Source organism: Ostrea edulis, chromosome 8, assembly GCF_947568905.1.
Source record: "Ostrea edulis chromosome 8, xbOstEdul1.1, whole genome shotgun sequence".
NCBI classification, from domain to species: Eukaryota; Metazoa; Mollusca; class Bivalvia; order Ostreida; family Ostreidae; genus Ostrea; species Ostrea edulis.
In genome coordinates this window covers 38,421,267-38,436,240 of record NC_079171.1, presented here as the reverse complement: position 1 = coordinate 38,436,240, position 14,974 = coordinate 38,421,267, and the positions used below count along the sequence as shown (strand labels likewise).

At 38.4% G+C, this 14,974-nt stretch overlaps 1 protein-coding gene across 1 annotated transcript; it reads right to left on the bottom strand.

Annotated features, from left to right (window-relative positions):
• Positions 1-2,369: 2,369 nt before the first annotated feature.
• On the bottom strand, positions 2,370-14,596 carry LOC125661560 (DBH-like monooxygenase protein 1 homolog). The gene is made up of 9 exons (XM_048893607.2): positions 13,718-14,596; positions 13,283-13,475; positions 9,033-9,162; positions 6,461-6,559; positions 6,178-6,357; positions 4,248-4,405; positions 3,758-4,001; positions 3,512-3,608; positions 2,370-3,032 (listed from the first exon to the last, which is right to left on the bottom strand). The coding sequence occupies exons 1-9, from the start codon at positions 13,726-13,728 to the stop codon at positions 2,447-2,449; spliced, it is 1,698 nt and encodes a 565-aa protein (XP_048749564.2). The 5' UTR covers positions 13,729-14,596; the 3' UTR covers positions 2,370-2,446.
• Positions 14,597-14,974: the final 378 nt, after the last annotated feature.

The following is a 14,974-nucleotide window of genomic DNA, read 5'->3' as shown; positions in this document are numbered from 1 at the left end:
CCCCCGCTTTCATTCCCCCCTGCGCAAACTATAAAATAAATTTTAGTTTATCGGACAGAGAATTACCTACCTACCTACCTGAAGTTGTACAAGTTTAAAAGCATAACCGATATATTTGAACGCAGATGAAAAGAAACATAAATTCGAAATTTCCTCTTTTCAGTTTCCAAACTTCTAAAACTAGCCAAGGCATAGGTAATGTGTGGGTCAAAGTTCAAGGTCTATGGTTCAAACAAAATGACTTAATAATTCCAAATGTGTTTTATTCACCGATTTCTTCTCTTGAGTTAGATGAACGACTTAACTAAAATCATTTAATATCCTGCTGAAAAAGATCTTGGTATGTAAACAATCTCCATAAAGTATATAATAGTTGATCAGGAATAAAAGAAGGGGGAAGTCCTGCTATGGGGGAAGTCTGACTCTACAACTGTTGATAGAGTAGGCCTTCCCACGGGGAAACCTGAGATTTCCCCGGGGGTTCTCCTGCTCTAGAATGAGGCTTCCTCTAGGGGAAAGGTTCACTCTAGAGCCAGGCTTTCGGGGGAAGTCTCACTCTAGAGCCAGGTTTCCGGGGGGGTGGGGGGTCTCATTATGGGGGAAGGTTCACTCTATAACACCGGCTCCCCCCCCCCCTTAAATCCACCACTGTATACTGTTTAACGTCCCTCTCGATAATTTTTCACTCATATGGAAACGTCACCATTGCTAGTGATGGACTTCAGAATTCGGGCATATGCTCGGTACTTACGGACTTTGTGCAGGTAGGGGTCTTTAACGTGCAATACCTGCTGTGACACGGGACATCGGATTTTGCGATCTCATCAAACAGACCGCCCCATTTAGTCGTCTCGTACGACAAGCAAGGGGTACTGAGGACCTATTCTAACCCGGACCTTCTCGTGCCGAGAAGCAAAGAAGTGATAAATATTTGATCTATATTGTGGTAGTTAATATCGTGTCATAGCAGTGAGGGTTCACTATCGTGCCAACGCCTACATTCACACAGGACCTCCATCCAATAGGTATTGTGTTCATGACACGAGCGGGGTTCGAACTGACGACTTTCCGGTTACGAAGCGAACATTCTACTATTGTTCGGTAGAACATTTAGAGCTGGAACACATAGTATCTGATAAAGAGTCGTCAAAAACATTGATTGTCTGAACATTAAATATGTAATATTCCATTCGTGATATGCATCGTACCGGGCTACTGGTAAACAAGTTGATGATGGAGCTGATATTTCAACAATTTCGTTTAAAGTCAGCATTTCTCAAATCCTATGGTTGTTATAACGATCTACTTTGCCAATACAAACTATCATTTGATCAAATGATGTCCGACGTATTTCATACCGACTGTTAGGCCGTTACCGGCACACTAATTTTGACTACGGATAAATCTGTTTACCTGATCAAGATATGGGGCTCACAGCTGGTGTGACCGGTCGACAGGGGATGTTGACTCCCCCTAGGCACCTGATCCCACCTCTGGTATGTTCAGGGGTCCGTGTCTGTCCAACTCTCTATTTCGTATTTCTTATAGCAGTTTTGGGTTTGATCACTGTTCGTTATCTTCACTAAATTCAAATATAATACTACGTATACACCACTGATATTTTTTTGTTTTACTTTTACATAAGTTTTCATCATAGTAGTAAGAGCATTATAGAGGGCGAGCCCTCTCACGGCCTGAAGGGCCGTGAGAGCACGGAGCTCTCCCTATAGGTAACAGGTATATACATGTTTTAAAGGAAAATATAGGAAAATAATGAAAACTTAAACGAAACCTATGGAACTTGAAACTTTTGGTCCCAATGGCGTCGATTGGAATACCAGACATATATTCCTCCATTTTGAATCTCGTCTACCCTAGTTCATGTCGTTCTGAGATGTTACATAAAATTAATATCTTCTTATTCATATGTACATTGTATATAGACCTAATCAATCCTCGATTAACGCCATGTCTCCTATGTTTGTAAATTTGCTAAACAACGACGCTGAATATGACGTCACAATATACTGTTTACATCAATTGCGTATGTTTCCCGTGTTCAATATATAGACGGATCAAATGTCCAAAATTAGGATGCTTTGATACAGCTCTGTCCTCGTGCTAACTTCAGGTTGTTTTTTGTCCTGTTTTGGATATAGATACTAATGCCATTTTTTTTTTTTGCTTCGCCCTAAAACACGGTCCCGCCGTAAGACATATTACGTTTTATTCAAATAATCATGATATAAACGGCAATTATAATGAAAATAAACAATAATTTGAAGACGAAACGAATAGTTACGATTTGTCTACTATGTACCTTTGTCTACATACAGAATTCTGCTTTTCATAAATTACAAAGAACCATCTTTATTTGCAAAGATTTTATTATTTCCTATTTGATTGTCTTCTGTTATAGTACAACATGGTTATCATCGACTTTTCATTAAAACCAGGACAACAAAATGACAAATGTAACGAGTGTAAATAGCCGTGGAACAGCTTTACATCCACTGTTAGTGTCATCTCGGTTTATCTGTGCGGCAAATTCTTCTTGCAGTAGCTGAAGGTCACATGACTCGATCCTTGAGTAGAACTTCAGAACCTCAACGTCTGTTGACAATCTGGCCCCCCATTTCATAACTTCTTTAATGTCGCCCTGCATACAAGGATGTCGCATGATTTCTTTGACCGCTTCCTTACATTCCTCTAGACATTTTGATAATGGCTGACAGCGAGTGTTGATCTTTTGGTATGTTTCCTTCATGTACGGATGGGAGGAGTTTGAGAAGATATTTCTATCGCAGTTGTTGATGACTTCATTTGAATAAAATTTTAACATAGAAAGACTTTTCCAGCTTGTACACGTCGAAATTCTTACATTCGTGATTGGATGAATTGTAAGAAAACCGAAACACATCTCGTCGGAAGTCGCGTCGCCTTGAAAAGTAGTTCTGGATTTCGATGAAGACTTGTACACACATTTGGTTCTGAGTTCGTCCCCTTGCCTCACTTCAATTGCAGTGTTGTACCTGTAAATTCAAACCAGCTGTTAAAGATCTCCCACATATAACAATGAAGCATCGGATTATAATGGAACATCGGATTATAATATTGGAACACCAAATTATAATGGAATATCGGATTATAATAATGGAACATTATAATGGAATATAGGATTATGATAATGAAACATCATATCATGATAATGGGACACTGGATTGTAATAATAGAAGGCGACTAAATGGGGTGGTCTTTCGGATGTGACCGCGAAAACCGAGACCCCGTGTCACAGTAGGCGTGGCACGATAAAAACCCCATTCCTGCTCAAAGTCCGTAAGCGCCGAGCATAGGCCTACATTTTACAGCCCTTCACCGGCAGTGAGTGAAAAACTTCTCGAACAGGACGTTAACCTAGATACAATCAATCTGTCATGGTCATGTTACCCGGTCGTTAAAACAGCATGGAGCTCCCGTTAAACCTAATAAATCTACAAAAGCTATTTCTTACTCTAGAAATCTAGGTCGATCGTAGCTGTAGTCGGGCTCGTTCGTGAAGCTGTTGATTTTGACCCCGTTTCTGTAATGATCAATATATTCTTCCCTTCCTGAAAATATTTCAAAATTCATAATTCAAAAATACCGGTATAGAAACCCATTTTTCATTTCATGTTCAGGTACCGTGAAGGCAATCAATCAAAACCACTTAAAACAGATAGCAACGAAATAAAGGTTGTAGATGTATGAACATTCATACCTAGATAATGCATGTGATTGAGGGCCCTTGTGACGTAAACAGGACCCGAAAAGGCCATCCAGGTATCCTCTGCACTACAAACGGCTTCTGCCTCCACGCGGTCTTTACCCGGTGGGATTTCTAAGTAATTTTGACCTATCATCAAGGTCGAGGCGTCGTTAGGGCGTCGGTCTGGAGTATAGAACAGCGTCATTCCAGAACTGTCCACGTAATCAGAACGCAGTTCGACGTTGTTCCAGTGAAACTATGTAAAACAAGAAAACCAAATGATGGAGTCTATAATAATTCTGTAAAGAGACATTCTTGGTTTTTTTTCACTCTTTTTCATTGACGTATATCATCAAGGTTGATGCTTAATTCCAAATTAGCACTGTCTACATGTATCATTAAACTCCATGCCACTGAAAAATTCTGAAAATGTATAAATCTCATGAAATTCGCTTTAAATGTACTATAACACGTTCCTAAGTTAATATGGTGAGGGGATCACCTGCATCATGGCGTATTTGAAGCCATGTTGTCCAATCCTGAATCCCACATCTTCGTGTGCACACTCCCCCTTGACACCCACGGCCCAAGCCCCGATGATCGTCCGACAATTCCCCGATCCCATACCGCACGAGGTAGCAACCGTGTCAGCCTTGGTAACTATGCAGAAATAATTAAAATCTCGATAATGATTACCAATGAATCAAAACGCTATATCACATTTCTTGTAATTCTAGCTAGAAATACTGACTTTTTCTTCTAAAGAACTACGTGTATAAAATTCCATATCAATGCTATACTTGTTAAATAAAACTGTGCCAAAATTAAAGCTTTAAGATGTCTATATTATACTTTTTCAGTGAAAAATCCGTGATATATTTCCATGGCCAAAATCACCCGATACACGGTGTTTGGGAGTATTTATTTGAGAACGATTGATAAAAGTTATGACACATTTCTTTTGCCACGTCAGTATTGCCATTGGTGATTGATATTTTTTGACAATTGGACTTAGTTGAGTAAAACAAAAGTGTCAGGACGTAATTTTGTCTTTGTTTGCTTTTTTATGGGGGGGGGGGGGTGGTGTTAAGTCCAACCGATTTCCTATGACAAACTGTGCATTTCACTTTTAGAATATCAACAGGGGATGCTCACACCCCTAGCCACCTGATCCCACGTCTGGTGTGCCTAGTGATCCGCGCCCTTCCTACTCGGAATTTTACATTTATCCTCAAAAACCAGTTTCATGTCTACTCGGTATCCTCGTTTGTTCAGTCCCGTGGGGATCCGGGTAAGTATAGTTCCTCAGTACCCCTTACTTGTCATAAGAGGCGACTAAATGGGGCGGTCCTTCGGATGAGACCGCAAAACCCGAGGCCCCGTGTCACAGCAGGTGTGGCACGATAAAGATCCCTTCCTGCTCAGAGGGCGTAAGCGCCAAGGATAGGCCTAAATTTTGCAGCCCTTCACCGGCATGGTGACGTCTCCATATGAGTGAAACCTTTTCGAGAGGGACGTTTAACAAGATACAATCAATCAATCATTTTTACTTGCAAATTCGTGATTTTGTGAAACATCTAATTGATGTTGGTGCATTTGGTTGAAATCCTCTGTAAAGAACAAGGTACGTTTGTATACATAAAAAGGCCCAAACATTTTCTCTCTATAAAATGTGTCTGGAATTAACCTTAATAAGCGTTTTAAGAAAGTAAAATATATGCCAGGTATACTATGTCAACAAAATCAGAATGATATATCTAATTGGATACCATTATGACATCATGAATAAGACATTTCGCGCCTTTTTTTTTTCAAAATAAGCCTGAAAACTGTCAAATGTCATACAGATTATTGCTCAGGAAAAGATGTGCACATTTGTCGAGCAAAATAAAAATGATATATATTGTGTATTATTTTAAGATGAAAAACATTCTTGAATATGAATTTGCTCGACGCATGCGCTGTATATTTTCTGAAAAGAAAACCACCTGAATTTGTGGATATTTTCATTGAAAATGGCATTTTTGCAATTTTATGCCAACTTCTAGCTCTCGTCATATGACACAAATCATTTTGCTGATCAAACTGAGCGGATTTTGGGTTTGCTAATCCATTCCTTATTTGAATGCCAGGGTTTGAGCTCCAAGTGAAATCATCGATATTTTGGGCCAAATGACTTTAGAAACTGTACCTACTTCTTTATATATTAACACCTATATAAAGTTCACATTTGATGAGTAAAATAATTCATACACCATGCAGGTTATCGTCTCTTTATCTTTGTGAGTATTGTAATGCATCATCTATTGTACAATGTATGTATGGGGCACTTTCGTTAGCATCTCCATATAACGTACATACGTTAAGATAACAGACGTGAATGACGGTACAAAACGAGTGAAAGACTGACAACATGTTCTCTTATGTCTCACCTGATTCGTCACATCCGTACAGAAGGATGTGGTGCATGACGTATTCATTGTCAATGTATGGCTGGGTGGCAATCATATGATAGTCACCATCTTGAGGAAGTTCAAAGGTCATACAGAAGTAGTTAGTTTCCAGATTGGGCACGGCAGTTTCGGGATACCGCAGAGTAACGTTCTTCACGCCTGTATAAAAACCACATATATTCTTACGTTCATAAGATTATAATTCAACATATTATGGCGCTATATTTACTTCCGGTAGGCAAATTATCATTGTAGTACTGACCTGGTGCATTGATACTGTCACATTGGAAATCTTCAATTTCACACTGTACCCAGGCGTTCATTGGCCTACAGCGGGCGCTATCGTATGGTTCACATACACCTAGAATCAAAATCATCAGCTTATTTTCGGTCATGATAAAAAAAAACTCATCAGAAAGCAATCCAATTAAAATTAGACTCTACGATACGCTTCAATACAAGTATTGAACTTTGAAGCGTATCGTAGAGGAGCGGATTTACAAGTCTAATTTTAATTAGATTGATCAGAAAGTCCACAATTGCAAGCAGTATTTAACTTCTAACAGTTAACGTGCCATTAACACTTACATTTATATACTGTCAGTTAAACTTAATTGACGTTTGTGTGTCTGGGTCCTGCTGTGGTATGCTATTGAATTTATTGTAGTTTCATATAAATACAGATTTATTTCTACTAGCCAATTGGATATTGGGCAAAAACTGCAACCATGGATTTCCTCTTTATAAACACATTTTTGTCCTTTTAAGGGATTTATGAGATAAGCGCCTGATACCACTTCTTGTATGACCAAGGATCCGTTTTTGCCCTACTCTTAATTTTGTATTTTTTAAAGGAATTATGAGATTGGTCGCTATTCTCTATCTTGACATGTTCCTGATTATCACTTTTAAGATTTACCCCTAACCATGAAAGGTGAAGATAACGAGCAGTGATTAATCTCATAACTCCTTTAAGGAATACAAATTTAAGAGTTGAGCAAACACGGACCCCTGGATACACCAGAGGTGGTATAAGGTGCCTAAGAGGAGTAAGCATTCCCTGTCGACCGGTCTATACCGCTGGATACTTTGTCCCCGAGGATAATTGTCGCTTGATATATCTTCCACTATAAAAAGTAACATTCACTATCCAATATTGAATGACATGTCGATCAGTTTACCTAAAATATCGGAAACAGTATACAAAGTGCCCGTCACTTTTAACAAAGGCATACAAACCAAGAAATGCGTGTGTAAAATGTTTCCTATAATTTTACTAATTTTAAAGAGCTGTTAAATATATTCTGGGACATCAAAGAAGAGTAGGGAATCATCGACAATGACAATGACACTCCTTTATAAAGGCATTAGTTTAAAAATCTTGAAAGAAGTTAGATGGACAAATCATTTAACCATAATGTAATATTTTCTCAAAACTGACTGAAGTTCAACTGTCTGGTTTTTTTTTTAAATATATAGATTTGAAAATCAAATAACATTCTTACAGTATGCAAACAGACTGTAAATCAAGAAGGCACTGATTTCAAAATTGTGGCAAAAGTTAGACGGACAATTATGTACTGCGCATATAGTATCGCAAAACTGATTACATCCAACAACCTGCTAACTTCTCAAAAGTTAACGAAATTAAAGTCCTTGCTTCATGCACATTTTCAATTCATTTGAAAATTGTGCGATGAGTTAACCGGACAAATTATATACCATCTATATAACATTAAATTTCAAACAAGAAGCCCAAGGGCCACATCGCTCACCTGAGTTAACTTGGTCCATATCTGAAGACTTTCCATATATATTTGCATGTAAAACCTTAGTCCCTATTGTGGCCCCAACCTACGCCTGGGGGCCATGATTTTTACAAACGCAAATCTGCACTATGTCAGGAAGCTTTCATGTAAATCTCAGCTCCTCTGGCCCATTGGTACTTGAGAGGATGATTTTTAAAGATTTTTTCTATTTATTCCCAATTTCCCATGTAAAACTTTGATCCCTATTGTGACCCCAACCTACCCCCTACGCCCACCCGGGGGGGGGGGGGGGGGGGTGATTTTAACAAACCTGAATCTGCACTATGTCGGGAATCTTTCGTGAAAAGCTCAGCTCCTCTGGCCCAGTGGTTCTTTAGAAGAAGGTTTTTAAATGACCCCACCCTATTTTTGCGATTATCTCCCCTTTGAAGGGGGCATGACCTTTCATTTGAACAGACTTGAAAGCCCTTTACCCAAGGATGCTTTTGGCCAGGTTTGGTTATAATTGGCCCAGTGGTACTTGAGAAGATGAAAATGTTAAAAGTTTACGACGACGCCCATGACGACGACGCCGACAGACAACGGACAAATTTCGATCAGAAAAGCTTACTTGAGCCTTCGGCGCAGGTGATCTAAAGAGGAATAAAACTCTTAAAAGAAAGGTCGAAAAAGATCAATTTGCAACATGATTTAGAGTGAACACAGAAAAGCAATCTACATAATAATGATTTGAATTGACGTGTCTTGTTTATAATGCTGTTGATGTGTAGTTGGTAATGTTTTATAGCGTTGATAATGATCTTCATATTGCTATTTATGATAGTGAGTGGGCGGGGCCTGGACTTGTGCTGTATGATAAGATATGACGACAAGACGAGGGTGTGGGAAATCTTATTATCAAATCAATACAACAGTATTTCTCAAAGCCTTCTAGCAGGATGTGCAGTGTAGACAGCTTGTGTTATAGGTACGGCAAGAATATTCTAACAGATTTTTATATTCAATGGTAGACTCTACATGTAAATTGTTAGCTGGATTTTGTGATACGGACAATGTTTGTAATACCAGGATGTGAGAAAGCGTTTTTATCCGGAATCGTATTTTCTCTCCACACACAGTCCGGATCCCCCAGTTCCTCTCCATTGCTTATACCGTCCCCGTCCGAGTCCTTCATACATAATTCACGAGTCCAAGTCTGAAAAAGAAATCACTGCAATGACAGGATAATGCACACTGTGGTGTTGTCATATAGAGACTAAAGGGCACAAGAGAATTCTTATAAATATTTCATAATCCCCTTAACTTAAGGTTCGTAAAAAGATACCCAAAATTCAATGCCATAACAGAAATATATCAAACTTCAATCGAGCTCAAAACAAGAGCTAGAATCACATGTCTAACACAACGAGTCAGTCAATATCATGTTGACGTAACTGTTTAAACTAGTTATACAAATCTTTGAATCACGATTTACCTGTACGACATTTGACAGGTCGGTTGCATTTTTTTAAAGGTACGTGTCCTGGATATTGACATTGCACATGATGATTCGTCAGTGTGGTCTCTAATTACAAGCATGACAAAGCCGTTTCGAAATACCGAACGCAATCAACCGCTACGACCATTTCTACACGCAATTTAGTCCTTGTAGTAAACATAGTGTTCATGTCCTTCCCGTCCGCTAATTTAATATCATTTTCAAAAAGTATGTACCGATGTCCTTGAGTTTGGTCACGTCCCTTGAGCTCTGATACACGAGTTGTCTAGCGCTCTTCCTGTGTGACAAAACCGATACAAGAATCTCCATAAGAATAGTTCAGGTAGCTACATGTAGAGAAATATCTTGCAACTATTTATAGAAAATATTCCAATTATTCCTTCTCGTCTGAAAGGTGTACGGGCATAAGAATTGTTTGTAAACAGGGTATACAGGGGGTGTATTCACTTGAATTAATGACACTTGCAAGAAAACATTTTGAAATACATGTATTCTCGTGGGGAATATGATAATCCTCTAAAGCCTTGTTATGCTTTAACGGATCACCAGGTATGTCTAATCAGTTCGGAAAAAGAGTGTCAATTGTCCAGTAGTTTCGTCTGAAAATCTGGCATTATCTCACCAGAGGGCGCGTTATGCAAGCTTCACTTGTAAACACAAATGCAAGTAGCGCACAGAACGTTGGGTAGAGAATGAAAACCTGGCAGGTATCGAGTACATGCGAACTTTACTGTCAACTTTGAGTTAGAATTCTACCTAATAAAGGATCGACATGAGAGTTCAATGCTTCATTCAAACACGAAATGAATATCTTTAAATTTGTTACAGTACTTAAGTTGTAAATGTTAAAGAACAGCCGGATATTAGGTATAATTTACAGCTTATTTCTAAAACTTTATGTATGCATTTTGCAGAAAACTACATAGCTATTGATATTGCAAACATACAAACCAAATTCTTCCACACTTCGAAACAAAACAGGTTAAAACTGAATTTGCCATCCAGAGCCTTATCATTGAATTTTCCAGAGTGACCGTTACTTGTACATGTGTTTGTTTCGATTAGTTTGTTGGTAATGTCCTATTCCAGAATTCTTCTCCATCGTCAACTTCCCACATTTATGTAGCAATATTCCATTATCACCTGCATATGGTGTTTATATATCTCAACTAATTCGATATGCAAGAGCTTGTTCTGGGTACAGTCAGTTTTTAAATCGAGGTAAGCTACTGACAAACAAGTTGATGGTACAGGGATTTCAACAGTCTCGATTGAAGTCAGCATTTCGCAAATTCTATGGTCGTTATAACGATCTAGTTCGTCAATACGACCTCGTATTGGGTCAAATGCTGTCTGACGTGTTTCATACCGATTGTTAAGCCGTTCTTGGCACACTGATTTTGACTGCGGATAACTCCGTTTACCTGATCAGGATATGGGGCTCACGGCGGGTGTGACCGGTCAACAGGGGATGCTTACTCCTCCTAGGCACCTGATCCCACCTCTGGTGTGTCCAGGGGTCCGTGTTTGCCCAACTATCTATTTTGTATTGCTTGTAGGAGTTATGAGATTGATCACTGTTCGTTATCTTCACCTTGCATAGAGAGTTTGCCAGTTTTAGATGAAGTGCCACAGTTTTTGATCTATGCATGATGCTCAGGTCTGTTGCAGTGAAGGTTCTTAATCGCGCCAACGTAAATCGTGACAGTGAAGGTTTTTAATCGCGCCAACGTCTAACGTGACAATGAAGGTTCTTAATCGCGCCAACGTAAATCGTGACAGTGAAGGTTCTTAATCGCGCCAATGTCTATCGTGACAATGAAGGTTCTTAATCGCGACAACGTAAATCGTGACAGTGAAGGTTCTTAATCGCGCCAATGTCTATCGTGACAATGAAGGTTCTTAATCGCGACAACGTAAATCGTGACAGTGAAGGTTCTTAATCGCGCCAATGTCTATCGTGACAATGAAGGTTCTTAATCGCGACAACGTAAATCGTGACAGTGAAGGTTCTTAATCGCGCCAACGTCTATCGTGACACGGAAATTTCTGTTTATATAACGTCATACTAGTATCCAAAACCCCCGTGACTTTCACTTCTAAGTGAGTTACTACATCCGGGTTAGAATAGGTCCTCAGTATCCCTTGCTTGTCGTAAGAGGCGACTAAATGGGGCGGTCCTTTGGATGAGACCTCGAAAATCGAGGACCCGTGTCACAGCAGGTGTGGCACGATAAAGTTCCCTCCCTGCTCAAAGTCCGTAAGCACCGAGCATAGGCCTAAATTTTGCAATTCTGTGACGTCTCCATTGGATGAAAAAATTATCGAGCAGGACATTAAACAAAATACAATCAATCAATCAAATCTAATATCGGACGCTTGCTGAAGGAATATTCGCTGTATTACCCCCTCCCCTTACCCCGTTTGCGAATTGAATGCCCTGATCCGACCGGCCCTAGCCTTAAACGAAGTGTAACACAGTCCGACCCATTGCATACCATGACAACAATGATCGATTATTGAGCTAACAAGTACATATATATGTACCATGGCACGAGACCCTCCGATTTTTAAATTTATATCCTAAAGACGTCGATTAAAAGTTTACATATACCACAAGATAAATATGGGAAGTTGACAAGAGAGAAACTGGTGTCATCCGACTTGTCATAAAGTCGAGTTGGTAAATTTTCATTAACATGCATGTTCAGTGACAAACTGCGTAGAGGATATACATTTGTACTTGTTGACCAAAGTAAGAAGAAAAGTAATTATTAAAGATGGCTCATTTAACTAATTCTTTAATAGCACATTGTATGAAGCATGATTTCGCCATCGAAAAAGTAATTGAAGATCTCAAATATATTTAATATGATTTTTATTTTTTGGGGAATTTTTTTCCGGAATGATGATAAGTGCGTTTTGTCTACAAATAAGAGATTCTAGAGCCCATACTTCGCTGTGATGTGGTGTATGATATGTTTAGGTAATGCACTGTAAACTATGCCTAATGGACTCAGATAAACGTTCTTATATTTCCGAAAAAATGTTTATGAAAATTAAAAACGTTAACTGTTGTTGAAATGTTATGGATAAAAACATGCCATTTAGGAAAGAAAAGATATGTTCGACAAATATATTTTCAAAAAAAAAAATAAATAGAAATGAAATGAACAATTTTCAGATGCATGTGAACATCGCTATGGTTCGGATCTGAATCAAAAGAGAGATACTAGTATCGTTGAATACCCGTTTCATCAAGAAAATAGTTTCGAATTTTCCTTTAAATTGTAATCCATTTTGCATAAGGTACAATGTTCGCTAAAACTACCTTATTGTAATTCCGATCGGGCTTTGTTCAAATAACTCACAATATTTCTGAATGTTGACGATTTCGTATTTTCTCTCTAATTGATATGTTTGCGAATAATTTATCCGTCGAAAATACTGTTTTCAACCTTTATAATATTTTAATAGAACACCTATCTGAGTTGTTCAGGCATGTTGTATCATATATATTCATATCATGCACCAAATCACAGCAACATTTGGACCCCAGAATCCCTTATCCGCAAACAAAAACATGTTGTATCATTCCGGAAAAAAAAGTTGAGAGTTTGTACCACTCTTTCAATGGTGAAATTGTACTTCATCAGAGATGTTTTGACGAGCCATTGAATACAACCTTGGTGTAACGAGCTACCTTAAAGCATTTATCCATGATTTTGACATGCGCGTAACAAACCAAATTAGAAATAATATCGTGTAGAAAATCCAGATAAAATTAATATATTCTCTAATTAAATGAAATCATTACCTTTCCAGCAGCGTCAAAATCCTCGCCAAAAGGATTCCTTGATCCGCCTCCAAGTTCGTTCCTGTGACCTACTCCATGCCAGAGATAATTAGGCTTACAAGGGTGTGGCACGGAATCACCATTAGGGATTTTATTTTGGTAAAACTTGAAACCCAAGGAACTTGTACATAGCAAACACAGATACAAGTAGATTCTGAAATATTATGATTTCTATAAATATGGAATGGGTCACAAATATTTAAAAGATAATAACAATGATCTATCAAAGTAATTATCTTATTCTTCCCTATGAAAGAATCGATTTAAATTTAAAATTAAAACGTTTCTATATTTTAAAGACGATAAAAATTTCTCAACGAGCTTTTTAATATAAGATAGAACTACTTTAATTTCATAACTTATATGTGATGGAGATCTTATACCATTACCACTTACTCTTTTGGCATCCTGAAGTCAAGTAAGTAGAGGGGTGTGAAGCTCGGCCATTTTATACGAAGTATTCAAACATTGGGCAATGTGTGCTTTTTTAAAACTCCGTTGTGGGTTCAGTAAATACCGGTTCCTTACAGGGTGTGACTTTTGATTGTTTATTCATGCTCTAGAAATATTCATAAGTCCATGTAAATCTAATCATTAACTTATTTCATGTATTCTTAGACATTGTAGAGGTATATGTAGGGTAGATGCACCCCCATGTAATGTCAGAGGATCCCCACCTTAATGTGATGGAGAAAATCCCCACCCTCATATGATGTCAGAAAATCCCCACTCTCATGTGATGTCAGAAAGTATCCACCCTCATGTGATGTCAGAAAGTATCCACCCTCATGTGATGTCAGGATCCCCACCCTCATGTTATGTCAGAAAGTATCCACCCTCATGTTATGTCAGAAAGTATCCACCCTCATGTGATGTCAGAGGATCCCCACCCTCATGTGATGTCAGAAAGTATCCACCCTCATGTGATGTCAGAGGATCCCCACCATCATGTGATGTCAGAAAGTATCCACCCTCATGTGATGTCAGAAAATCCCCATCCTCATGTGATGTAAAAGGTTTTTGCAAAATCTCCTTTTAAACAAACGTTGTGTGCATGATATGAATTATCATTTGGAGGAATTTTATTCGCTGGGAGGAGCCATCTTAAATCACGTGATACTGATGATACATATGAATTTGACTATATGAAACCTGTTTTCAAATATTCTTTTCTGTCATTCAAAAAGTTTTTCTATTTGTTCAAGTTTTTTTTAGTTTTTTAAGTCTTAGGCTCGCCATGGTAAAACCTCATATATATATATATATATATATATATAAATTGAATTCAAGACCTATTTCTTTCCATGAAATATCAGATATACTGCTATTGCAGGATAGTTGTCTTCATAAAAATAAATGTGTAGACAACGCACAATAATAAATCCCCTCTATCCTTTAAGCAATACAAAATGAAAAACAGGATAAATAACAGACCCCCGGAAAAGACAAAAATAAGAGTGCCAAGAAGTGAGTGGGATAAGATGTCTAGGAGTGAGTGGGATCATGAATCTAGGAGTGAGTGGAATCAGGTGTCTAGATTAATTAATTAAATATCGTTTAACGTCCCTCTCGAGAATATTTCACTCATATGGAGACGTCACCACTGCCGGTGAAGGGTTGCAAAATTTAGGCCTAAGCTCGGCGCTTATGGTC

What these genes read in the sequence shown, in the direction of transcription:
- LOC125661560 (XM_048893607.2), bottom strand. An exon ending in ATTTTGACGCTGCTGGAAAG is followed by an intron (nt 9,163 to 13,282) that starts GTAATGATTTCA and finishes TTTCTTTTTCAG; the next exon opens with ACTTGGACTCGTGAATTATG. An exon ending in GTACGGATGTGACGAATCAG is followed by an intron (nt 4,406 to 6,177) that starts GTGAGACATAAG and finishes ATTTCTGCATAG; the next exon opens with TTACCAAGGCTGACACGGTT.